At 36.5% G+C, this 26,783-nt stretch overlaps 1 protein-coding gene across 1 annotated transcript in view; it reads right to left on the reverse strand.

Annotated features, from left to right (window-relative positions):
• ALDH1A2 (aldehyde dehydrogenase 1 family member A2) overlaps positions 1-26,783 on the reverse strand; it is a 104,797-nt gene that overhangs the window by 30,163 nt on the left and 47,851 nt on the right. The window contains 2 exon segments of the mRNA XM_053717523.1: positions 23,528-23,641; positions 23,766-23,894. Coding sequence (XP_053573498.1) covers positions 23,528-23,641; positions 23,766-23,894 — 243 coding nt within the window.

Below are 26,783 nucleotides of genomic sequence, written 5' to 3' on the forward strand. Positions count from 1 at the left end.
TGAGGCGGTTTAGGGGTTAATACATTTATTAGAGTAGCGGCGAGGTCAGGTCGGCAGATTAGAGGTTAATAAGTGTAGGTAAGGTAGCGGCGACATTGGGGGGGCAGATTAGGGGTTAATAAATATTATGTAGGTGTCGGCGATGTTAGGGGCAGCAGATTAGGGGTACATAGGGATAATGTAGGTGGCGGCGGTGTGCATTCGGCAGATTAGGGGTTAAAAAAATGTATTATAGTGGCGGCGATGTGGGGGGACCTCAGTTTAGGGGTACATAGGTAGTTTATGGGTGTACCGCTCACTTCAGCCAAGACTCTAAATACCGGCATTAGGAAGATCCCATTGAAAAGATAGGATACGCAAATGGCGTAAGGGGATCTGCGGTATGGAAAAGTTGCGGCTTGGAAGTGAGCGTTAGACCCTTTCCTGACTGACTCTAAATACCAGCGGGCGGTAAAAAGCAGCGTTAGGACCCCTTTACGCTGCTTTTGACGCCTATCACAGAACTCTAAATCTAGGCGTTAGTTTTTTGTTTTTTTTAAATAGGTTTCAATATTTTTCCTCAAAGCCTTGCAACAATCTATACAAATAAATGATAATATATTTCTGTTCCACATTAGACCATGTAATTACCATTCAATTTGGTAAAATTATTAAAGTTACTAGGTTTGATACAGCAAATATTTACCTCGTATACATGGATTACTATGCAATTATTTAGCTGTTACAAATATATTGCTGCATTTTGGACTTAAAATTGGAAATTACAAAACAATAGAATAGGTACATATCATGAAAAAATAATTCTTTAATGGGGACTTTCCAATATCCTGAATGCATTCTTTCAAATGACTACATAAATCTAAACCTCATTTAACAAGGTCTGTGTGCAGAAATGTCTGCCTGTTTTATTTTTTGTCAATATAGCAAATATTCAAAACAATAAAGCTATCCAAATAGATTGACATTTATGTTTAATACAATTATAGCAAGGGGTTTAAGCAAGCAAAATGAAAAATAGGTCGGCCTTGCTTGCAGAACTTTATTATGATGTTGATGATGATAATAATAATAATCTGGTAATAAATATGTTAATGTAAGACTTGATCTGCACCATATGCAGTCTGCTTCCTGTTTGGCTGAAAAAATAAAATGGGAGTTTAATTAAAAAAAAAGAATGCACTTTATATATTGAGGAGAATATATTCCCTTTATTCAAATAAAATGTGCTACACTATTTTACAAAAGTGAATTCTTGAAGGTGCATTTAACTCCCAAATTTGTTACACAATGAACAGATTTGAAGTATAAAGCTTTACTTTAAAATATATATATTATGTTTATAGATTTTTGTTTTACATAGTAAAAGAGGTGCTCTTGTACCACTCTAGATAAGTACCGTATATAGCAAATGAATCAAGCATACATATGCATGTTCCAATCACAGCCTGTATTCTGATCTGGAGTAAAAAGGGGAATTACATAAGGAAAACTTTGTTTATTCTTTTAGTAAGAATTAAGCTCACAGTAAAATAAAGGGAATTTGTTTAAAAATAAAATGTTCTAACTGTACAAAGCAGTTTTTTTTTCTATAACTTTAAAACAGATTCTGATATAAAACTAGTTCATCAACAGGACAGGTCTAGAGATTCAATCACTATTTTTTTAATTTCTTTGGAATGGAAATGGACTTTCTCCACACAACTGCCATAAATGCATTTAAAATCCTTTATGATGCTATGACACACAAAATAAAGCAAAGGAGGAACAAGCCATGTCTGTTTTGTTGTAATTAATGTAGGTTTTGATTATTTATTTATGAGGGGAAAAAAAATCATAAATTATTTTAAACTATTGTAGAAAAAGATGTTCGATGTCAGTTTATTTCTACAGCAGTCACATATTATGGACTGCAGATTTTCAATGAATTATTATTTGTAGTCTCATTACAAGAATAAAGTTGGGAGTGGTACCCATTTCACTACCTAACTTTGTCTCAATTTCCCCAAATCTGTTCCAATTATAGAGCACAGAACCCATTACAGGAGGTGGATATTCCGTCTGTACCACATAACCTGACATTAATCTCACTTAAGAAATGAAAGAAGAATCCTGCTGAGTAAATTAGAATCAGTGGTAATACAGCTGTTAACTACAAACATTTGTTTGGCATTAAACAGTTGTGATTCTCCTGTAGTTTGCTTTGATGGTTTCTCTTGTATCTGGTTGAGTAATAATGAGATCATGGTTTGTATAAAAAAATTGTTTAGTAAAGCAAAATACACCACTTAAGCTTAAGCTTTTTAAATTGTGTCTTGTTTTTAATCAGCAATAGTCCCCCAAGTCATCAATTCATATAAAAACTTTTAAAGTGCTTCTGAATGTAGGAGGGAAGAAAAAAAAACATAGTTGGTCACAGAGATTCTTTTAACATAGACAAGGAATAAAAATTAAAGGGACAGTCAACACCAGAACTTTTGTTGTTTAAAAAGATAGATAATCCCTTTATTACCCATTCCCCATTTTTTTGCAAAACCAACACTGTTATATTAATACACTTTTTACTTCTGTGACTAACTTGTATCTAAGCATCTTCTGACCGCCCCTAATCACATGACTTAGTTATTTTGCATATAGTTGCATTTTAGCCAATTAGTGCAGTGTCTGCCACTAGCCACGGACGTGATCACAATGCTATCTATATGGCCTACATGAGCTAGCTCTCCCCTGCTATGAAAAGTAAATAAAATAGAGGCAGCCTTCAAGGGCTTAGAAATTATCATATGTGCCTCCCTAGGTTTGCTTTCAACTAGAATACCAAGAGAACAAAGCAAAATTGTTGATAAAAGTAAATTGGAAAGTTGTTTAAAATTACATGCACTATTTGAAAAATGAAAGGTTTTTTTAGTCTTGACTGTCCCTTTAAGCTTTGTACAGAATTTTCCCCCTATTTAAAAATCAAAAGGTTAAAACTTGATCAGAGCATGTCAGTCAATCCTTTTGTCCAGAAGATAGTGGACAATGGGCCTCATACTTAAAGGGACACTAAAGTCAAAAATAAACATTCATGATTGAAATAGAGCATGCAGTATTAAAGGTACAGTCTACACCAGAATTGTTACTGTTTAAAAAGACAGATAACGCCTTTACTATCCATTCCTTAGCTTTGCACAACCAACATTGTTATATTAATATACTTTATAGCCTTTAAACCTCTAAATGTATGCCTGTTTCTAAGCCACTGAAGAAAGCCTCTTACCAGGGAGTCTTAGTTCATGTGAGCTAGTTCATGTGTAACATATAGATAGCATTGTGCTAACGTCTGTAGGTTGTGGCAGACACTACACTAATTGGATAAAATGCAAGTCAATAGCTAATAAATAAAGTCATGTGATTAGGGGGCTGTCATAAAAGGCTTAGATACAAGGTAATCTCATAGGTAAAAAGTGTATTAATATAATTATGTTGGTTATGCAAAACTGGGGAATGGGTAATAAAGGCATTATCTATATTTTTAAACAACAACATTTTTGGAGTATGCTGTCCCTTTGAGACTTTATAAATTTACTTTTAAATTGTGCAGTCTCTTTATGCACACACTTTGAGGAAACAGCTCTTACTGAGCATGTGCAAAAGTTCACTATGCATACATGTATGAGTCTGTGATTGGCTGATGGCTGTCACATGATACAGGGGGAGAAAATTTAAGTAAATTTAGAAATTTTAAAGAAAATATCTACTGCTCATTTAAAATTCAGAGTATGTACCAATGCATTATGCTTTTATTAGGCACAAGTTGTTTATGTTGTATTTGATTTTTAAAAAGATATTTAACACTAAATACATTTAGAAGCATACTATTTAGGCTATACCCCTGAATCCTGCTAGTCATGGATGCCACTATGTTGAAATTGACCTTTATTTGATTCCAGTACAGACTTTGCACATGTACAGTAACTCTCCTTCATAAACATTCAGTGGTGCCGAAGTCTCAACATGGTGGCAGCCATAATTAGAGGGAGGTGACTGAAATATATCTAGAGTTTAATGTCCCTTTAAGGAGTAGAGCTCTTGTTGTCTATGGAAAATTAAATGATCTAAGACTTTATAGCTTTCTAGTACTCTTTACAATAAGGGTGTCCTACTGGATTTCTAATTTATTTATTTATTTATTTATTTATTTATTTATTTAATGTAGTGAGGAATTTTGCCAGATAAAGACAAAATGTGTTCTGCAAGGACCTGCAGCAGATATAATTTGATGGAAATGCACTTATAAAATACAGTCCCCTTGGAGGAAAAGGTTGACATGGGCACAACTCTATTTACTAAACGACTGGATTGTTGTTCACAACATGACTGCAGTATTCTAGATGTAAACAGAAATAGCTTTCATGAAAAACACCAAATCTAAATACAACTGTTTTTTTATTCCCCTCAGAACTCACACGTCGTCACAATGAATGTAATTGTCATCAGCTTAAAAACAGAGCATGAGTTTAAAAGACAAACATAACCCACATGAAGATTTTAGACTGAAAAAGGGACACAGTTAAAATAGATATATAGTTCAGTATTCCATTTTAACAAAATATTTATAAATCAGGAAGGATGTTCCAATCTAATAATCAAGAGATACTTAAAAAAAAAAATATTGTGTTAAAGTGGCAGTGCTTGCTTGATAAACTACAGGTATAGCAATGGTTAAAATACAAAGATCACAAGCATATACATTAAAAATTTATATCTGAGGGTGATATGAACGATGATAAACATGGCACACAAGCCCCAGGGTCCAGCACGGCTTCTTTTTCTGGTGTTGTGACCAGAGCAGCCGCAAAACCACCACTAGGGCCAAGTATGGGAAAAGAAATAAGAGATCCCACATTAGACGGGGGGGATACAACAAAAAAAAGAAATCTCAAGAAAAAATAGACATTGTGTTTAACCTCAGTGATTGTTGTCTCACGGAGGTTGAACATAATGTGCTGAATCGTGGCCTTTCCTTCATACCAACTCCAAAATATGACAAATTCAATAAGATTGTAGATGTATATAGTCTACAGAGGAAGCTAAAATTAAAGGATTTTTTTTTTAAGAACAAAGAAACAACTATCTATGATGAGTCCACCTTTAGGCCTAAATCCACTTTGAGCCAGCCACCACCCATTCAACAATCAAAGGTTACACACGCATGATTTGCCATGATATTGATATAGAACAGGACACATCAAGCTTTCCTAATTAATCCCCTGGTTAATTTAAGGCCATTAGGGATTTAAGTGATGATAAATCAATTATCATAAGGCCTGCGGATAAAGGGGGAGGGATTGTCCTCATGAATTACCATGATTATCAACAGGAAGCTAAACTTCAGCTTGCCGATGATAAGATTTATATACGTTTAAAAGGCAATCCTACAATTGCCTTTAAGAAACAAGTTGACCAGTCCCTGAGATCTGCAATGGAGGCATATATTTTGAGTGACAAGGAATATGCTTTTTTGACGGTAGATTTTCCTATAATCCCAGTATAATCCCAGTACTCTACCTACTACCTAAGGTCCATAAAACACTTGTTCAACCACCTGGTAGACCTATTGTGTCTGCCAGGGGTTCACTGTTTTCAAACATAGCTAAAAACATTGATTACCACCTCCAACCAGTCGTTAAGGACACATTTGCTTATTTACAGGATTCCCCTAGCCTTATCAAGTTTTTGACTGTTTTTAATTCTTTACAAACGGGTGACATCCTAGTCGCCATGGACGTGGACAGCCTGTACACCTCCATTCCTCATGTGGGAGGTGTGCAGGCTGTCAGGTCCATGGTGGTGGGATCTCATTTGTACAAGGGGCCCCCTATTGAATTCCTGTTGGAACTTCTACAAATTTGCCTTGAAAATAATTATTTTAAATTTGAAAGAGACTTCTACTTGCAGATCTCAGGGACTGCTATGGGGTCAAACATGGCCCCTACGTACGCCAACCTCTACATGTCCTGGTATGAGCATTATATTATGCGACCCCAGGACATGGTAGAGGTGGTGTACTATACAAGATATATAGACAACTTCTTTTTGATTTGGCGTGGGACCACAGACACCCTTGTGTCTTGGGTACATGACCTAAACAGTTTGACAGTACCAATCAAATTCAAAATCGAATATGATATTGACAGGGTCCATTTTTTGGACCTAAACATCTTTAAGGTGATTGAGGGGGAGACATGTAGGTTTTTTACGTCTCTCTATACCAAACCTACAGACCGCAATTCTCTGTTAGATGCACGCAGTTATCATCCCAAAACCAAAAGAAGGGGATAGTAGCCTCTCAACTCACTCGGGTCCTGCTCAACAATACCGAGGCACTGAATAGAGAAACACAATTAAATGAGATGTCAGAGAAACTGATCACACGAGGCTATGATAGAGGGATGGTTATGGACATTAAGGATGGAGCCATAAAACGCTTTGAGGATACTGGGATCAGAACAGGAGAGACCACTATCTCTGAAGAGAAACTCAATTTTATTACTACATTTGACCCAATGCATCGAAAGGTTGCTGAATCGGTTTCTAAACACTGGGACTTAGTCAGCTCTGATAAGTCTCTGCCATTCTGAAACAACAACATCCTAGAATGGTATATCGAAGAGCAAAAAATTTGCGGGACTTGCTGGTGAAAACGGACCCAATTAGGTGTTATGAGACAAGTAATTGTCAAACAAAAAAGGCTGCTTTAAGTGCGGCGACTGTGTCACATGCGACAGCATGCTAAAAGGTGATACATTCCAACACCCACACACGAACAAGCGCTACAAAATCAATTACAGACTCTCATGCATGAGTACCCATGTGATTTATATGTTGATTTGCCCCTGCTCCCTTGTATATATAGGGAAAACGGTCACCATGTTCCGAGAGCGCTTGGCTAACCATCGCTGTGCGATCAGGGAAGCCATCAAAAATGGCGACTCTGATCAGCCAGTAGCACGCCATTTCGCGCGATACAAACATGGTGTATCAAGCCTTAGAACCATGTTAATAGACCAAGTACCACCGTTGACAAGGGGAGGTGACAGGTGCAATCGGCTTCTGAGATTGGAGACAAGATGGATTTACACCTTGGACACTATAACACCTAGGGGGTTAAACACCATGCTGGACTTCTCGCCATTTTATACTGGGAACTGATTCTATTCTCCTCCATCAGCTGGAATGGTTATATCCATCCAATGATATCATCAACAATTGCTGACTTTTATATATGTTTCTGACTTTTATATATAATTTTAACTTTCTCCAGTCTTTAAGTCCTCTGGTATCTTTTTGCCATGCTCCAAGAAACACGAAGAACATATAAATATATTGGGTGTATATATGTATACTTTTTAGGGTTTGGGTTATTTACGAGTGATGTTTTAATACATCCCCCAATACCCATATAAGGAACAGTATTTGTTATATATTGTTATATATGGATATATACACACCAACTAACATGCAGTATTCTTTGTAACCAGTAGGATTCACATGTCCTCCATATTCATATTTTTAATTGCTATTGATCACCTATGATCGATTACCTTCATTGTTTTTATCCTACACAATGCTCTGATATACGGGTGTCTGCAGTAATTTATGATATTGACCGAGAGGACGAATGTGTTTATTAATAGTGATTTTGGCCTTTATGTTCCCTCAGATGGGCCATTCCTCTCTGTCAGTGACATCGTTAGACAACAAACACTGTCACTATGGCAACTGACGTCATCACATGATTCACGTGGACGACGCAATTTCTGGTCACATGATTTCCGGATCTGCAGCATGCGGGCCGCGGTTGTGGCTTGGCGTTATCAGAAGCGATTTGGCTATTTAAGGTGGAGGGGTAATGTATTCTTTATACTGCTTTTTTGTACTTTCCAAAAATGTCTGCATCATGCATTTGAAAAAGGAGGTGGAATGCCTCCGAAACATTATGCATTTTTAAGCTAAATATTTATTAAAAGCCAAGTTTTAACTGAACCAGTGAGTGCCTTTTTCTACAAATACATAATATATATATATATATATATATATATATATATATATAAAGCTGTTATGATAATTGGCTGCATTGGATGTCAATCATACTAATGGAGCAACAAGATCACAAAGGGGCATGTTAAGACCGGATAACTACTTAGAGCTAAAACTGAAAATAAAAAGGAGAGGAATCACCCTGAGGAAAGCAGTCGCCTATCTCACTGATCTGTGTCACTAAAGAGGTGATGTTTTATGCATGACAAATTATTCATGGTCTTTACATAATTATACATTACATTTTTTTTTTTTCGTTTTACTGAGCTAATTAAAAAAGGTGCTTTATAAAAATTGGGTTTCCATATACTAAGGAACAGGTTTTCTGTTAAGGACTATTGAATAAAAAAAAAATCTTTTTGACATTATGCCTTTTTTTTTTTAATTTATTTACTTATTGTTTACAGATGCTTAATAGTGATGAGTGTGTGTATGTGTCATTTACTCCATAATGACAATGGCAAGTTTTCACAAACTCACCTGTGAGTGCTTGTGTCTGCTATTACTGCCCGAGTGTGTGTGCATGCCTGTCTATTCCTGCCTGTGTGTGCATGTGTGTGCATGTCTCTGTCTATTACTGTCTGTGAGGGCATGTCTCTGTCTATTACTGTCTGTGAGGGCATGTCTCTGTCTATTACTGCCTGTGTGTATAGTATATTTAAAAAATAAACAGATATTACAGTTCTTTATCAAATTATTTATGTGCAAAAATCTCAGACTTTAATAGTGAATTTTGTAAAAAAAAAAAAAAAAAAAAAAATTCTTATACATTTTCTAAATAATTGTAATAGACCCCTAAATATACATTACAAATACACCCAGTGACATATTACAATCCTTTAGAAAATCTTACCTGATGACTTTTCTGCAAAGTTCAACTTTAAAAGTCTATTGGAAGTTTTGTAGATACATTTTGGATAAGAGTTTAAAGGGATGGATATGCAATAAACAAATAAATATGCATAGCTATAAGAAAAGTATAAATATAATGGCAATAAGTAAAAGATAAAGATATTTTTAGATAATATCAATATATTTGGAAAAACATAGTAGAAAAAAATGACATATTTGAAGGGATAGGAAAGTCAAAATTAAACTTTCATAATTCAGGATACACCATAGAAGTTTAAGACAATTCTATTATTCTTGTTCTCTTGGTATCCATTGTGGAAAAGCATATGTATATATCCTTAGCAGCAATGCACTACTAGGAGCTAACTGGTGGTTGACCGTAACACACATTTGTCTCTTGTCATTTGCTCACCAGATGTGTTCAGCTAGGTCCCAGTAGTGCACTGCTGCTTTGAAACAGACCACATGCAAGGTCTAGGAGGGGGACTTTAGAATCTGTGAGGGGGGCGCGTTTTGGAATTTTGCCCTGGGAGCCAGATTCTCTAGAAACGGCCCTGTTTCCAAACATCATGTATACTGATAGAGACAGGAACAGAATACTGTGAGAGATCATTAGCACATAGCATTACTGATTTACATAACCGGTGCATTATCACATCCCAATGCCAGGCAAATAGTAGTACTTATACAAGCTATGACATATCTAGCAAAAGCAATATGCAGCTTGATTTTATAGTCAATGTGGTTTGCACCTATTTTTATTTGCTGTAGTAAAAATCAATTCTAAATTCTTTTTCACCACCTTGTTTTTAAATTAGTTGATGTAAAAACATTGGGTACCATTGAAATATAGGACTAAAAACAATTTAAGTGCTAGATACAATACTTTTACATTAATCATATGGATAAAAACTGAAAATTCCTTAATAAAAGGCTAATAAAAGTATGCATGTCCAACTACAAAATATTTATGCTAAATAGCTGACAAATCAATTATCACTATAAAAAAAAAAAGATCACAAAAATATGATCCCATCCAACTATATTAAAACAAAAATAAACTCAGTTCTGACACATAGAATCCTGGCTCTTACACAAAAATAGATCATGTGAAATATGTTCCCTTTTGAGAGTTTGATTAAAGGACCACTAAATGCAGTATAATTGCATAATTAAAAAGTGCATTAAAAAAGACAGTGCAATAGCATGAGTCCTCTGTATCATGTGACAAACATCAGCCAACCACAGACTAGTGTATACCCTGTTAACTTGTGCAAATGCTCAGTAGGTCCTAGAAAGTGTTTACATAAAAAAAACACGTACCTGATCTTTCCGAATCATAAAAGTTTATTTTGACTTTAGTATCCCTTTAACAAGGACAATGAACTAAAACTATGTAAAGTAACAATATAACAAAATATATTTAAATTTCCATACAAACTGTATGCATTCTGTAATAAGTTTACTTTAATAAACCTTTTCCCAGGATACAACAAAGATAGCATGTGATGAATCGGACTCGGGTTCAAAATAACACAAAACTATTATGGTACTAGGCATTAATGTGGTAGCTATTATGGTACTAGGCATTAATGTAGTAGCTCTTATGGTACTAGGCATTAATGTAGTAGCTCTTATGGTACTAGGAATTAATGTAGTAGCTATTATGGTACTAGGCATTAATGTAGTAGCTATTATGGCACTAGGCATTAATGTAGTAGCTATTATGGCACTAGGCATTAATGTAGTAGCTATTATGGTACTAGGCATTAATGTAGTGGCTATTATGGCACTAGGTTTTAATGTAGTAGCTATTATGGTACTAGGTATTAATGTAGTGGCTATTATTGTACTAAGTATCAATGTAGTAGCTATTATGGCACTAGGTTTTAATGTAGTAGCTATTATGGTACTAGGTATTAATGTAGTGGCTATTATGGTACTAGGTATTAATGTAGTAGCTATTATGGTACTAGGCATGTGTAAAGTACAAAGTGTGTACAGCTTTTGCATACCTCACACTTCACATGACAGGCTGTTAGTAAAACCAGACTTCCTCAGACACGAGCTGTACAACATTTAGTACATTGTGCCTAAGCGAACATCATAATCTAGAGAAAACCACAAATCTCTCAGGAGAATGGACAGTAACTGGAAGATACGCAATGTAGAAAAATGAAGCAATGAGAACAAAAAGGTGGAAATCAGAAGAAAATGTAGAAATGGTCAGAAAGTTCTATGTTCCATGTTACAGACATACATTTAAAAAAATAAAATAAAAACTATAGTTTGCTGCCACTAACAGAGACGAAGAGGGCCACAATAACATGTTTATTCATTTGAAAAGTTAACGTGCATCTTCACAATATATCATTTAATTTTCATACTTTGTGAGACTGGAACAAAATCAGGCATCCACTACAAGAGAGCCATTTATATACTGGGAGTCTACATTGTTGACAGTGGGTATAAATGTTTTTTCAGGTACATTTCAGTACAATGGCTTCAATGCCAATTTATTAGAATACAACATGTTGCAGTACTCTACATATATGAATTGGGTAACTGTGGCATAACATAGTATATTAAAAGGGACTTGGCTACATCCAGTAATGCAAAATGTAACATCCTCAAACTATGTGTTTAACACTCCCAAAGGGGTTAAACACATAATTAAATGTCCTGCTAGTTAGCCAAGAGCATTTCTCTAGAGCAAAACATGGTTGAAAATGCGCTTGTCATAAGATTGGCACTCTGCTATGCTTGGGGTTTTCAAGTCAAAGTTACCTACATGTTTAAATCCTTTGTGGGAGGTGAAATATGTAGTTAGAGCAGTTCATTATTGCATGATTGACTCTAGCTATTGAATGGAACATGCTCCCTTTATAGATGAGAAAACTTTTTTTTTTTAAAAGTAATGTCCAAGAGTAAGATTTGCTAAATTGTCCTCTTCTTTGTCTACTACAAACTGAGTAGACAAATGAACAAAACCGAACTGAACAGAAAAACCATCAGCAAACTCCTGTAATCTTTACAAGAAATTCAGTCTGGCAAGTCAATTACCTAAGAAAATTACATTGAAATAAGCTAATTAATGTTAATTTCCAGTTAACGCGTTTAGTATTTTGTCACAATCATCTGAAAGTAAACACTGGAAACTCAAGATTAGACTAAGCTCCAAGCATTAACGCTAAAAAGATTTGCCTTTTGGCTAATATGGTTTGCATTTAGCTAGCTAAACTAGAAGATTTAAATCCCCAAAAGCTAAGTACCTGGAGGAATTACTGGCCTTGGAATTTACAAGCTATTGCTCTAATGTGAGGCTGGTCAGTAAAAGTATAAAGCTGTCATGACAAAAGAGTGGATCATTTGCTTTTCCTGAACGCATTTTCTAATTTAATTGAAAGTAAAGCCCTGTGTTTACACGTTGTTACAGCAAAGGGTCTATTTAAGATGTGATAATGTAGACTTGTTCTACAAATATCTATGGTTACAGGAAATCTGAACCAATATGGAACAGTTTATCATCTACTTGCATTTAAATGTTGCATATGTTCCTGCTTACCCAGACCCCTCTTATATCAGCAGTCCATTCACTTCCTATTAAAAAAAGGGTTTTATATAAATAAATAAACATTCTTTAGTATTATATAGTTTTGATTTACAAATCATGCTAGGCTAATAAATGCAGGAAGAAATTACAATAAAAAGGTAAACTAAACTGGTTAGAGGAACTTTTTTTTTTTTTTTACATAAAGCTTATAAAAAAAAAAAGCACGTTTAAAAGGAACAGTCTACTTGAAAATTGTTATTGTTTAAAAAGATAGGTAATACCTTTATATTACCCATGCCCCAGATTTTCACAACCAACACGGTTATATTAATATACTATTTACTTCTGTGATTAACTTGTATCTAAGCCTCTGCTAACTGCCCCCTTATCTCAGTTCTTTTGAAAGGCTTTCACTGTAGCCAATCAGTGCTGACTAAGGAATAACTCTACAGGAGTGAGCACAATGTTATCTGTAAGATACACATGAACTAGCCCTGTCTGGCTTTGAAAAGCTAATAAAATACACTGAGATAAGAGTCGGCCTATAGTGGCTTTGAAAATGGAAGACATGTAGTGGTTTATAGGTTATAAAGTATATTACTATAACAATGTTGGGTGTGCAAAGCTGGGATATGGACATTAAAAGGTGTTATCCATCCTTTTAAAGAAATAAAATAATCAAGTAGACTGTACCTTTAAATCTTTTTATTTTTAGGAAACAATTAAAAGATAAGAAGTAAAAGCTGCAGGTACAACATACTACTTTACCCTGCAACACTCACCCTACAGGGTGTACACTTTGGGAAATGACTGCATTTCCGTACTTGGACATTATGCAGCCTTACAGTCCCCAACTGCATGCCTTATATGTTTCAGATAACTTCTTCCTACCAAACGCACAAAGCAAAGATTAACCCCTTCCAGTCAGCAACATATAGCACAGTATTTAACGGTTTTTAACTCCTTATCCTCACCACAGAGTTATCACTGATCAGCACTAGAGTTTACTGGTGAGGAATAATTCCACCATGTACCACATGGCCTCACATCCCAATAATCTCCAGTAAATTTCTCCCTAGACCAAGGGGAAGGCAGTAGCTAGAGGCACAAAAATGATCCACTTAGTGCTCCGAGGATCCAGATACACATTCAGAAAATGGGCACACAGAGGGACAATACAACTCCATTACACCCTATGTTCTTGTTACTCCAAGAATTCTTCTGTTCAAAAGAGGTGTGTTGGCTTGTACAAAATATGCTCCTGTATTATGCTGGAAAACTTTACTTTGTGTGTCTGAAAAATGGTGAAAATACACAACAGGCTCCATTTCCAGTTTCTCTGTATACTTTATCAGCATTTTCTTTAAACTCTATATCACATTTTAATATAAAAATATACAATTTGAGACATGACTTTGAATGCATGACAAAGCATTATGAACTTCAGTGCTTCATAAAAATAAATGCCAGTTCTGCCTGTCTTCATTTCCAAAGAAAACCCACACAAACGTGCTTTTTTCAGACAGCAAAAAAGCTACATTGAAATAAAATATTTATCAGACAACTGTTAACAGGTGTTATTACAAAATGAAATTGTAGGTTTATTTGTTCTGAAAAGCACTTCTGCAAATGAGATTATTATAGAAGGAGCATTACCCATTAGTTGAAATAAAATGGTATAAATTATGTTAGTTTTGGAAATGAAACCAAGTAATCATCTTAAATTGCAAAAATATTTTAAGTTGGCAAATATTACCAGTGCAGCGGCCTTTGCAGCAAAGTTTAGAATCTCAGGTTTGATGAAGACAAACTTTTTTTTTTTTTTAATCAATTGCTAAATTACTGTCAATTTGAGTAGTAGATGTTAAAGGGACAGTCTACATCTTTGTCATCTTAACTTCTAACTTTAGATTAAGCTGCAGATATCCTCCTGCACCTTTTCTATATCATGCAGCAGGAACAGTAAAAAAAAGTTATGTTAAAAATAATATTGTTTCTGCTCACTTTGAAATGGCGGCCAAGCTCCGCCCACTGATGACATCATGATCTGGGCTGCATCTATGCACTCTGCTGAACAGCATTGACAGTCTGTTGAATCCAATTAGTGAGTCTTTTGTAATTAGTGAAGCATTTAATGCAGCTCAGATTGGGATGTCATCAGTGGGCGGTGCTTGCCAGCTATTTTAAAGTGACCAGACACAATATTCATTTTAAAATAACTTTTTTACTGTTACTGCTGCATGATATAGAAATGGTGCATTAGGATATTTGCAGCTTAATTTAAAGTAATACTTAAAGGGACACTGAACCCCAAATTTTTCTTTCATGATTCAGATAGAGCATGCACTTTTAAGCAACTTTATAATTTATTCCTATTATCAATTTCTCCTACATTGGTGTATCCGGTCCATGGCTTCATCCTTACTTGTGGGATATTCTCAATCCCTACAGGAAGTGGCAAAGAGCACACAGCAGAGCTGTCCATATAGCTCCCCTCAGGATCCGCCCCCCCAGTCATTCTCTTTGCCACTCTAAACAAGTAGCATCTCCACGGGAGGGTAAAGAGTTTGTGGTGTTAGATTTGTAGTTTTTATTTCTTCTATCAAAAGTTTGTTATTTTAAAATAGTGCCGGCTTGTACTATTTACTCTGAAGCAGAAAGTGATGAAGATTGCTGCTGAGAAGAATATGATTTTAGCACCAGTAACTAAAATCCATTGCTGTTCCCACGCAGGACTGTTGAATACCGGAGAACTTCAGTTGGGGGGAACAGTTTGCAGGCTTATCTGCTTCAGGTATGATCAGTTATTTTTCTAACAAGACCAAGTAATGCTAGAAGACTGTCAAAAATCCCCTCAGGGATAGGTAAGCCATTTTTCTCAGACTCTGTATAAAATGATGGCTTAAATTAAGGGCTCAAAGCTGGTTGACACTATTGTGGGCTTAATCGATTGCTTTATTAGCATGATTCAGTATGAATAGGGTGTTTTTGAGACTTTTAAAACACTTGTGGGGTTTATTTTGGCGCCTGGCACTTATTTAGACACCTAACCTAGTCAAAAAGGCCCCACCACTCTGGAATCAAGAGGGAGGGGGCCTCCTTTTCGCGCCTCAGTTGCGCAGTTGTTTTTGCTAGACAGTTCATGCAGCTTCACGTGGGGAGTCCAGAGACTTCAGAAAGGACTTCAAAGAGGCTTATTTCTTACTCAAATAATCCCTAAGGAAGGTAAAAGCCACAGTAGAGACTGTGGCATTGTGCTGTAGCGTTTTTAACCGGTTAACTGCTGTTCTTATCTCCGGTTTGGGCATTAAGGGGTTAATTGGTCTGAAAATGTGTGCGCAATCTTTTCAAAGCATTAAGACAATGTGGTGAAAATTTCATTAAAATCTGATGTTTATTTGATGGTTATTTGATGTTTTAGTAATAAAGTGTGCACTTTTATTATTTAAAGACACAGTAACGTTTTTTTCAAAAATTATTTTTTATGCATTGTAGTGCTGTCTAAGTCTTTCAAACATGTCTGACCCTTCAGATAGCCTATGTTCTGTATGTTTAAAGGCCAAGGCGGTGCCCCCATTTAATTTATGTGTGAAGTGTGCTATAGCGTCCAAACAGCTTAACGACCGTACAGTCACGCTTAGGGATGTAGCCCAAGATGATTCTTTAGCTGAAGGTAGTGAGGATAGTCCGCTATCCTCTCCTTCTGTGTCAACACCAGCTATGCCTGCACAAGCGATGCCCAGTACATCTAGCGCACCAATTACTTTGCAACAATTAGCAGCAGTAATGGATAATTCTCTCGCAGAATTTTTATCCAAACTGCCAGCTTTTCCAAGAAAGCGTGATAGCTCAGTTTTAAATACAGAAAATGAGCAAGCAGACACAGCGGATAATTTATCTGTAGTACCCTCACATCAATCTGACTTGGCGGTGAGGGAGGCCTGTCTGAGGGAGAAATTTCTGATACAGGAAAGGTTTCTCAGCAGGCAGAGCCAGATACCATAGCATTTAAATTTAAGTTAGAACACCTCCGCGCCCTGCTTAAGGAGGTCCTAGCTACACTTGATGATTGTGACCCTTTGGTGGTCCCAGAAAAATTGTGTAAAATGGACAAATTCTTAGAGGTCCCAGTACACACTGATGCATTTCCGATACCTAAGAGGGTGGCGGATATCGTATCTAGGGAGTGGGAGAAACCAGGTGTACCTTTTGTTCCCCCCCTATATTTAAGAAAATGTTCCCCATTGTTGACCCAAGGAGGGACACGTGGCAGACGGTCCCTAAGGTAGAGGGGGCAGTTTCAACACTAGCTAAGCGCACGACTATACCAATAGAAGACAGTTGCGCTTTCAAAGATCCTATGGATAAAAAATTAGAAGGTTTACTTAAGAAAATTTTTGTTCAACAAGGTTTTCTTCTTCAACCAATTTCTTGCATTATTCCTGTAACCACTGCAGCAGCTTTTTGGTTTGAGGAACTAGAAAACTCGCTCCAGAAGGAGACTTCTTATAATGAAGTCATGGACAGAATTCACGCCCTGAAGTTGGCTAATTCTTTCATTACAGATGCCGCTTTTCAGGTAGCTAAATTAGCGGCGAAAAATTGGTTTTGCAATCGTGGCGCGCAGAGCGCTTTGGCTAAAATCTTGGTCGGCGGATGTGTCGTCCAAAACAAAATTGCTTAATATTCCTTTCAAGGGTAAGACCCTATTCGGGCCAGAGTTGAAAGAAATTATTTCAGATATCACTGGGGGAAAGGGCCATGCCCTTCCACAAGATAGACCTTTCAAAGCTAAAAATAAGTCTAATTTTCGTTCCTTTCGCAATTTCAGGAACGGACCTGCTTCTACCTCTACAGCCATCAGGCAAGAGGGTAACGCATTCCAGCCCAAACCAGCATGGAAACCATTGCAAGGCTGGAACAAGGGTAAACAGGCCAAGAAGCCTGCTGCTGCTACCAAGACAGCATGAAAGGATAGCCCCCGATCCGGGACCCTTCGGATTGGCCACTGCTCCCAGAATTTTCACAAAGGTGCTAGGGTCCCTACTAGCGGTGCCAAGACCGAGGGGCATTGCAGTAGCACCTTACCTAGACGACATCTTAATACAAGTGTCGTCCTTTCACAAAGCAAAGGCTCATACGGACATGGTTCTACCTTTCTAAGGTCTCACGGGTGGAAAGTGAACATAGAAAAGAGTTCTCTGTCCCCGTTCACAAGAGTTCCCTTCCTGGGAACAGTAATAGACTCGGTAGAAATAAAGATCTTTCTGACGGAGGTCAGGAAGTTAAAACTTTTGAACACTTGTCGAGTTCTTCATGCCATTCCTCAACCCTCCGTAGCTCAGTGCATGGAGGTAATAGGACTAATGGTTGCGGCAATGGACGTGGTTCCTTTTGCTCGAATTCATTTAAGACCACTGCAATTGTGCATGCTCAAACAGTGGAATGGGGATTATGCAGATTTGTCTCCCCAGATACAAATGGACCAGAAAACCAGAGACTCACGCCTCTGGTGGTTGTCTCAGGATCACCTGTCTCAGGGAATGAGTTTCCGAAGACCGGAGTGGATCATTGTCACGACCGACGCCAGCCTCTTAGGCTGGGGTGCGGTCTGGGAGTCCCTGAAAGCTCAGGGTCTATGGTCTCGGGAAGAATCTCTTCTCCCGATAAACATTTTGGAATTGAGAGCGATATTCGATGCGCTCCAGGCCTGGCCTCAACTAACGGAGGCCAAATTCATCAGATATCAGTCGGACAACATGACAACTGTAGCCTACATCAATCATCAGGGAGGAACAAAGAGTTCCCTGGCGATGAGGGAGGTATCCAAGATCATCAAATGGGCAGAGGATCACTCCTGCCATCTATCAGCAATTCACATCCCAGGAGTGGACAACTGGGAAGTGGATTATCTGAGTCGTCAGACTTTCCATCCGGGGGAGTGGGAACTTCACCTGGAGGTTTTTGCCTAGTTAACTCAACTATGGGGCCTTCCAGATCTGGATCTGATGGCGTCACGTCAGAACTCAAAAGTTCCACGTTATGGGTCCAGGTCCAGGGATCCCAAGACCTGGTGAATATGTCATCGGTTCCACCATGGAAGCTACCTTTGAGGCAGGACCTTCTAATCCAAGGTCCATTCAAACATCCAAACCTAGTTTCTCTGCAACTGACTGCTTGGAGATTGAACGCTTGATTCTAGCTAAGCGTGGGTTTTCGGAATCAGTTATAAATACTCTGATCCAGGCTAGAAAGCCTGTCACCAGGGAAATTTACCATAAGATATGGCGGAAATATCTTTGCTGGTGCGAATCCAAGGGTTACTCATGGAGTAAGATTAGGATTCCAAGGTTACTATCTTTTCTCCAAGAAGGATTGGAGAAAGGTTTGTCAGCTAGTTCCTTAAAAGGACAGATATCTGCTCTGTCTGTTTTGTTACACAAGCGTCTGGCAGCAGTGCCAGATGTTCAGGCGTTTGTAAAGGCTTTAGTCAGAATCAAGCCTGTCTACAGACCTGTGGCTCCTCCATGGAGTCTAAATTTAGTTCTTTCAGTTCTTCAAGGGGTTCTGTTTGAACCTCTACATTCCATAGATATCAAGTTACTATCTTGGAAAGTTTTGTTTTTGGTAGCTATTTCTTCTGCTAGAAGAGTTTCTTAATTGTCTGTTTTGCAGTGTAATTCACCCTATCTGGTGTTCCATACAGATAAGGTCGTTTTACGTACCAAACCTGGTTTTCTTGCAAAAGTGGTTTCCAATAAGAATATTAACCAGGAAATAGTTGTTCCTTCTCTGTGTCCTAATCCAGTTTCTAACAAGGAACGTCTGTTACACAACCTTGATGTGGTTCGTGCTTTGAAGTTTTATCTAAAAGCAACTAAAGACTTCAGACAAACATCGTCCTTGTTTGTCATCTATTCTGGCAAGAGGAGAGGTCAAAAAGCGACTGCGACCTCTCTGTCTTTCTGGCTGAAAAGCATCATCCGATTGACTTATGAGACTGCTGGAAGGCAGCCTCCTGAACGAATTACAGCTCACTCTACTAGAGCTGTGGCTTCCACATGGGCTTTCAAGAATGAGGCTTCTGTTGAACAGATCTGTAAGGCAGCGACTTGGTCTTCACTGCATACATTTACCAAATTTTACAAATTCGATACTTTTGCTTCTTCGGAGGCTATTTTTGGGAGAAAGATTTTGCAAGCAGTGGTGCCTTCCGTTTAGGTTACCAGACTTGTTCCCTCCCTTCATCCGTGTCCTAAAGCTTTGGTATTGGTTCCCACAAGTAAGGATGAAGCCGTGGACCGGATACACCAATGTAGGAGAAAACAGAATTTATGTTTACCTGATAAATTTCTTTCTCCTAAGGTGTATCCGGTCCACGGCCCACCCTGGCATTTTGGTCAGGTTTAAATTTATTTTTGTAAACTACAGTCACCACTGCACCCTATGGTTCTCCTTTTTCTCCTAACCGTCGGTCGAATGACTGGGGGGGCGGAGCCTGAGGGGAGCTATATGGACAGCTCTGCTGTGTGCTCTCTTTGCCACTTCCTGTAGGGATTGAGAATATCCCACAAGTAAGGATGAAGCCGTGGACCAGATACACCGTAGGAGAAAGAAATTTATCAGGTAAACATAAATTCTGTTTTTTAGTGGTTCTCTTGCTATCTTTATTTGAAAAAGAAGGCATCTAAGCTTTTTTCTTTGTTCAGTACTCTGGACAGCACTTTTTTATTGGTGGATTAATTTATCCACCAATCAGCAATGACAACCCAGGTTGTTCACCAAAAATGGACTGGCATCTAAACTTACATTCTTGCATTTCAAATAAAGATACCAAGAGAATAAAGAAAATTTAATAATAGGAGTAAATTAGAAAGTTGCTTAACATTTCATGCACTATCTAAATAACAAAAGAAAAAAAATTGGGTTCTGTGTCTCTTTAAGATGACTAGGGTGTAGACTGTCCCTTTAACCATTCAATACCCATACAAATAATTGTAATATGGTAATTGGGCCTAGTTGCCATGCCAACTGAATTTTACAACCGGTTAGCAACATTAGAATTCTTACGTAGATTTGTAACCACCACCTTTTAAAATGGATAATAAAGTCAAATTCAAACTTTCATGCTTTAGATAGACAATGTACATTTAATAGACTTTCCAATTGTATTGTATTTAGTGGTCCTTTAACGTTCATAAGAGCAATAGCATCTAGACCTGAAATGTTTGTTTAAAACAAGAAGAAAAGTGTTAAAGTAGAAAGGCCGGCCCTCACCAATCAAAACCTGGGTTTAATAAAATCATGCATTGCTTCAGAAACCACTGCTTTAAAAAAGGGACACTAAATCTCTGAGATTGTTAAAAGTTGATTTACAACCATCTCTAATTGGCCTTAGCAGGAGAGATCCGATAAAAGAACATGCTTTACTAATAGGCACGTGTATTTGTTCGTTTCACAAACAAGTATTCAATACTGAAGCGCCACATGGCCCAATATTGTTTGTTCAGAGATGAATAAATCTTAAGGTGATGAGTAAACTCACATTTAGTAGAGCACCTCATTGAGGTGCTCTACTAAATGTGAGTTTACTCATCACCTTAAGATTTATTCATCTCTGAACAAACAATATTGGGCCATGTGGCGCTTCTGTTTTTTCTTCTCATAGATTGCCGCTCCTGGATCCTGGCCTGGATCATCACAGATAGCTGCCTCCCATCCCAATAGAGACTTTTCACTTTATTACCATTGTGTTTGTATGATTGTATAACATTTGTTTCACTTTGTATTACATTGTCACTAATTTTTTATGCATAATATTGCACATTTTTTATTATTTACCACTCCTTATTTGCATTGATATTGGTACACACAGTATATTATATTGATATCCCACTAGTATACTTAGATTTGTTAGCACTATATTTATAACACAGGTACTTAATATATAGACATATAAGTATAGATTTATTTGGTTACATTCCCTCTTTTACACTTAGGGCGCCCCCTATCTATCTCCTTTTTTAAGTATTCAATACTAATGCAGGTAGCAGCATTTAACTATTTCTGGCCCCAGATTTGGATTTGAAAAGATCTTTGTGCGTTGCACATTCACATGAATTTATCAGGTGCCGAAAATAGTAAAATTCTGATGCCTGTGTCTACATTCCGCATTAATTTGTCAAATGAAACAACAAATCCACATGCCTATTTTCTAATCTAGAATGACAGTTATAACAGGGTGATGCCCATTACTAAAATGAAAATAAAACTTGACACTTATTTGTTAAATATTTATAAAACATCTGTATATTGTTATCAGGCAAATCTTTACTTTAGATTCAACATTATGTCTAGCATTTGTTTAGTGTTACTTTAAAGGGATACTGAACCCAAATTTTTTCTTTCACGGTTTAGATAGAGCATGCAATTTTAAGCAACTTTCTAATTTACTCCTATTATCAATTTTCTTCATTCTTTTGGTATCTTTATTTGAAAAAGCAGGAATGTAAGTTTACGAGCCAGCCCATTTTGGTTCAGCACCCTGGATAGTGCTCGCCACATTTAGCCGCCAATCATCAAAAGCTACCCAGGTGCTGAACCAAAGATGGGCCTGCTTTAAAGGTTTACATTCCTGCTTTATCAAATAAAGATACCAAGCGAATGAAGACAAATTAATAGGAGTAAATTAGAAAGTTAAAATTGCATGCTCTATCTGAACCATGAAAGAAAAAACATTTGGGTTCAGAATCTCTTTAAGCTTTCAAATAAATAAAATAGATCCTAAGGGGGGCATTACATAAATGTTATAATTTACATTCACTTTCAATTTGTCTAATTTTGCTTTAATTTAAAAGGGATTTAAAAGCCCAATGATTTCTGTCACAATTCAGTTAGAGAACATACAATTTTTTAAGCAATTTACTTTGACTATCAAATTTGCTTAATTTTCTTGGTAACCTTTGTCGAAGGAGTTGAAATGCACTGCTGGTAGCTAGATGAGGAATATATGTGCAGCCACCAATCAGCAGCTAGCTCCCAGTAGTAGAGAAGGAAGAACATTAGATAATAAAAATAAAATTATATAGTTGTTTACAATCTGAATCACAAAATCATAATTTTGACTTTACTGTAACTTTAACAGTGAAAATTACATGTTGCATAGACTCAAACATATAGGAATGTTGTTTAGTTTTATGTACTTTATAAATAGGCATTAAATTCCCTTTTACATGCCAGCAATTACACACTGCATTGCAAAATATCTTCATTGAAATTAAATGTTTTAAAACATTTAAATGTCATTTAGCTAGCAGAGATTTCGTAGCTTTCAGTCCAGAAACATAAGGGTTAGTCACAAATTAGTCCAGAAACATAAGGGTTAGTCACAAATTACAGACTGTGTCACTGACTCACTATATACAGTAATGGTGGATTAAACAGTGTCACTATATACAGTAATGGTGGGTTAAACAGTGTCACTATATACAGTAATAGGGGGTCAGACCATCTTACAGACTGTGGGCACAGGGTACCTCCTTTTGCAGACATGTAATCTGATTCACATTTTTTTTTTCTGTGTTAAATGTTAAAAAAAATAATATTTATTTTTTTATATGTATCAAATTCACTTTTTTTTTTTGGGGGGGGGGGTGGAGGCCCTTCTTAGAGTCTTGCACCTGGGCCCTGTGAATTCTAGTTACGCCTCTGAGGTTAAACACCTAGGTAAAGTTGTGTTTGAGGGTGGGACATTGTTGGTGATTGGCAGTTACATGGGGCTGTCACTTGTGATTGGCTGACCAGTCGTCCTTTCCTTGGTAGCTACAATGATCACAACTCCAGAGTGGGACTTTTGTAGGTTTAGTAAACTAGGACCAGTAGTGCAAAAATGACATGCCCTGACTATTAAGATCATTCATGTTTTGCATTAAAACACCTCTTTCTTCAAATGAAAACACATTGAATCCCTCATTTTAACTAGAAAGTAAAGTTTGTGCTAGTCGTATCCTAAGAGTAATAATACCCCAAAGAACACACTCATACCTCTGTAGATCCAGTGAAAGCAATTTTATCTACGCCACTGTGAGAAGCAATTGCTGCGCCTGCAGTTGGACCATATCCTGGCAAAATATTAACAACTCCTGGTGGAAACCCAGCCTGTCAAAACAGAATTAAGGGGAAAAATGGTGTGTGAAAAAACTGTTCACATAAACATAAAAGTATTTTAAATTTTGCACTAACAAGCATAATATTAGCACTACTGTCCATATTGTTTTTTTACCTCCTTGATGAGGGATGCCATGTAAAGCGCCGTGAGTGGAGTCTGTTCAGAAGGTTTAATTACTACAGTATTCCCACAGCACAATGCTGGAGCAATCTTCCATGCAAACATCAGCAGGGGGAAGTTCCACTGTAGAATAAAATAAAGTTGATAAATGGAAAATATTATTGTGCTTCTTTGTGTTTAAGATATCAAGCTGCTATAGTGCACTATTCCCAGACTTCTACCTCATATAAATCTCTCATGGATCAAAATACCTCAGAAACTGTTTGTGGAAATGTTTTTGTTCTACTGTAAAAAAAAAAAAGTCCTGGCTAATAGAAAATCAGTCATAACATGCCAAGTTATTTATTTTATTCAGTTAATTAAATTTATTTACATGTTAAACCCCCATAATAGATATGTAAAGACACCCAAAGAGAAAGCAGGTCTCTCAAAAAGTTTCAGTTACAGAAGGAGCCTACAGACACACAATTTTTTGGAGGAAAAAAAATAAATGTTTGTCTCTTAAAAAGAAAATTTAAAATGTTTTTGCTAAATGTAACCACCAAGTGCTACTCAGGTTCTAAACCAAAAATGTGCCAGATCCTAACCTTACATTTCTGCTTTTTCAAATAAAGATAGCAAGAGAACGAAGAAAAATTGATCATAAGTGTAAATTAGAAAATTGCATGCTCTATCTGAATAATGAAAGAAAAAAATTGGGGTTTAGTGTCCCTTTAACAAACTGTTATAGAAAAAAAGCACATTTTAAACTGAAACATTTCTTAAAATTGCATGCTCTAAGTTTACATTTTTGTTACTTTCATCTCATGACTTATTGAAATATTACTACATCAGTACAACCCAATTAAAATGTTTAGTTATCTGAGGAAACAGACAAGTAAATTCATAAAGAAAAGAATAAATCAGCTGCCCTTTTATATTTGTAAACCAGTTGCTTTTTCCAGGCAGTACTGAAAAAATATACAAATGTCTTTATTTCTCCAAACACCTAATTTTCTCTCTGCACAAATGTTTATAAACTTAAGATATTGAGCATGTTTTTTTTATATATTTGTTTATTTTTAATGTTTCTATAAAATCTAGAACCTAGCCTGCAGGCAGGATGTGGGCAGCTTTCATTTCAATGACTTTAGGTGCCAGGCGTACAAAGAAAGCAGATTATAGTTTAACATTTATTTGACAAGTGTCATTGTTGACTAGGGAGATTTTACTTTAAAAGCTTTCAAGCTTGTAATAAAGAAGGCCATATATGTGTGCAAACAGCAACATTATATGAACTGTGTAGGTTCGGGGAGAGAAAATACTATTCAGAACTGCTTCAGCATTAAACACTTGGCTGACAAGAGAGTCATTGGGTGCAGCTAGTTCTGTTATATAAAACCTTAACTTTGTATTTTTCACGGTTTTATTAAAAAGATTGCAAGCGAGTAATGTCTTCTGGTGCATGTTTTTTGAGGATATACAGCACCTTAAAAGGAAAAATTATACTTAGGTAAGTGGCCGGTAAGAGTTGATTGTATTTAAATTGGGATTGGGAACATTATTTCACATGGGCTAGGCTCTCTCTCCTTTCTCCTCAATGGGATGTTAATTTTATCAATACACTGCGCCTTTAAAAAAAAAACCTGAAAATGGAATTTAAGTAACATAGTAGATGAGGTTGAAAAAAGACCAGAGTCCATCAAGTTCAACCTATACAAATCTAGTATACTTACAAGCTCCAGTTAAGCTTAAATAATCCCACTAAAAGATGACCCATTAAATTCTAGCAATCATATATATGAATTTTGTTTATAGACCGAAATGTATCCAAACAATTTTTAAATGTATCTAGGATAACTAGGGTATTGGCATTCACTACCTCCTTTGGTAATGAGTTCCACAATTTTATTGCTCTTACAGTGAAAAAACTTTTCCGTTGCAGGAGATTAAATCTCCTTTCCTCCAACCTTAAATTGTGACAATTTTCTTGAAATAAACAGAGCTTCTGCCATCTCTGTATATGGGCCTTGAATATATTTATATATAGTAATCATGTCACCTCTCATGCGCCCCTTTTCTAAAGAAAAGAGACCCAGTTTGGCTAGCCTATCCTCATAGCTTAAAAACTCCAATCCCTTCCACCTGCAGCACATTCTAAGAAAATGCAAAGATGTTATTAAAAACACAAGCCTGAGATGCAAACACAAGCAGCAACACAAATGTAGAAAGTAGAAAAAAGAAACCTTGTTTGTTGCTTGCTTTTGATCATTTATGGAACAGAACAGATCATCTAAAGAAATGTTCTTGTGTAAAGGAAACCTTTAAGCAAAGTTAATATTTCAGACTCTGTTTGATATTGCAGCCATACAGTGCGGCTGCCACAAAAATTTTCCATGGGGGTGTGGGAGAAGAAAAAATATATATTAGATTTAAATGTTCCACTGGCACAATAGTATACTAAATCCATATATAAAAGAACATAACCTGCCTTTAATTATATACTCAACAATAATTACTCTGATGCATCTATTCTTAATCTTAAAAAGATTTGTAAAATACAGTTAGTGCACACAAGACATTTAAATATACTTAGCTTAAAATTAAAACACATGTAGTTTAAATGCTTATACAAGGAGAGGATGAAGCAAAACATATGTAGTGAGTCACAGATGTATGTATACAAATTAATGTTAAAAAAAAATCAACTAAATATCTGTATAGCTTAATATTTTTACGATACATTAGAATCCAACCTATTACAACCGCATTTTCATGACTGTTTCAATATATCAAGAAACCTTTTTTTAGTTACTGGGTTTTATAACAGTCTCTGATGATTTTGCAAAGTGTTATGGGTACATTGCATTGAGACCCCACCACACACACTCCGGGGGTATTTTTGTTCATCAAAATTAAGTTTTTGCATTATTTGTAGATTTATTGAATACAGCAGCCATGACCACTTAAAAGGACATTAAAAACACTAAACACAACTTATAAATCATATTATTGAGGTTATTTACCGACTCC

Source organism: Bombina bombina, chromosome 6, assembly GCF_027579735.1.
Source record: "Bombina bombina isolate aBomBom1 chromosome 6, aBomBom1.pri, whole genome shotgun sequence".
NCBI lineage: Eukaryota > Metazoa > Chordata > Amphibia > Anura > Bombinatoridae > Bombina > Bombina bombina.